At 65.8% G+C, this 968-nt stretch overlaps 1 protein-coding gene across 1 annotated transcript in view; it reads right to left on the reverse strand.

The window, feature by feature from the left end:
* Positions 1 to 968, reverse strand: part of LOC103923491 (lipid phosphate phosphatase-related protein type 3) — a 10774-nt gene that overhangs the window by 2426 nt on the left and 7380 nt on the right. The window contains exons 2-4 of the mRNA XM_009331854.1: positions 636 to 831; positions 465 to 522; positions 4 to 110 (exon numbers count right to left, since the gene is read on the reverse strand). Of these exons, the coding sequence (XP_009330129.1) occupies positions 4 to 110; positions 465 to 522; positions 636 to 831 (361 nt within the window). The remainder of the gene's footprint in view (positions 1 to 3; positions 111 to 464; positions 523 to 635; positions 832 to 968) is intronic.

Raw genomic sequence — 968 nt, forward strand, 5'->3', positions numbered from 1 at the left:
TACTGGGTGATCTGGGTCAGGCCGCAGATGCCGGCAGCGATGGCAAAGGCGAAGACCAGGATGGGCTTGAGGAGTTTGGTGCTGTCCGAGATGATGGAATTGAAATACATCTGGCGGTAGTGACGATGGGGCAGGAAGAGGCTGTTAGTCACGGCTCACGGCACCGGCACCTGCTGCCATCACGGCACCACAACCTCCCCTCTCCCCAGCCCCCAGCCATGCAGAGAGCTCTTGGGTGCACGTGGAACTGTAAGTGCCTGAGCGTGCATGGGTGAGAAGCTGTGCACGAGTGTGCACGCACCCACGCCCCAGCATGGGCACACGTGTGTCGGGTAGAGCTTGTTTGTGCGCAGGATGGCGTGTGCCAACAGGAGAGGGATGCTGCTGCCCGGCGGCACGGAGCTCATGCTGCCCCCCAAGCCGGCACAGGCAGGGCCGAGAGCTGGGCAGCACCGGGAACTCACCGACACGTAGACGGCAGCGAAAGCCGAGAGCGTCGCGTGCTGGGATGGGAAAGTCTTCCTGCGGGGGAGACGGGGGGGTGCAGTTGGGACAGGGCAGGAGACAGAGGGGTGCAGTTGGGACGGGGCAGGCGGGTTGGCATCACGGCGTGGGTCTCTCCCCCCGGCACATACCTGGCAGAGAGGATGGCGTGCTTGTCCGTGCCCGAGCAGATGTCCTGGGTGATGTAGGGGTTGGCGTCGCAGGGGGTGCCCAGCAGCGTGTAGTTGGGCTTGCAGACGGTCAGGAAGAAGGGCGCGTGGTAGCCAGTGGCCAGCTGGATAACGTCCGTCACCAGGGCCGTAGCACAGAGCCCGAACACGTGGACGCCTGGGCATGGCAGGAGCGGTCCGGTGGGTCACCCCCCCTGTCCCACACAGGGCACCCAGGGCCCACCCAGCCCCGGGGCACCCACAGGCGCTGGGACGGGTCCAGTGCAGTGTGTGGGGTCTGGGGGGGGCTGTGCA

Source organism: Pygoscelis adeliae, unplaced genomic scaffold (assembly GCF_000699105.1).
Source record: "Pygoscelis adeliae isolate BGI_AS28 unplaced genomic scaffold, ASM69910v1 Scaffold239, whole genome shotgun sequence".
NCBI classification, from domain to species: Eukaryota; Metazoa; Chordata; class Aves; order Sphenisciformes; family Spheniscidae; genus Pygoscelis; species Pygoscelis adeliae.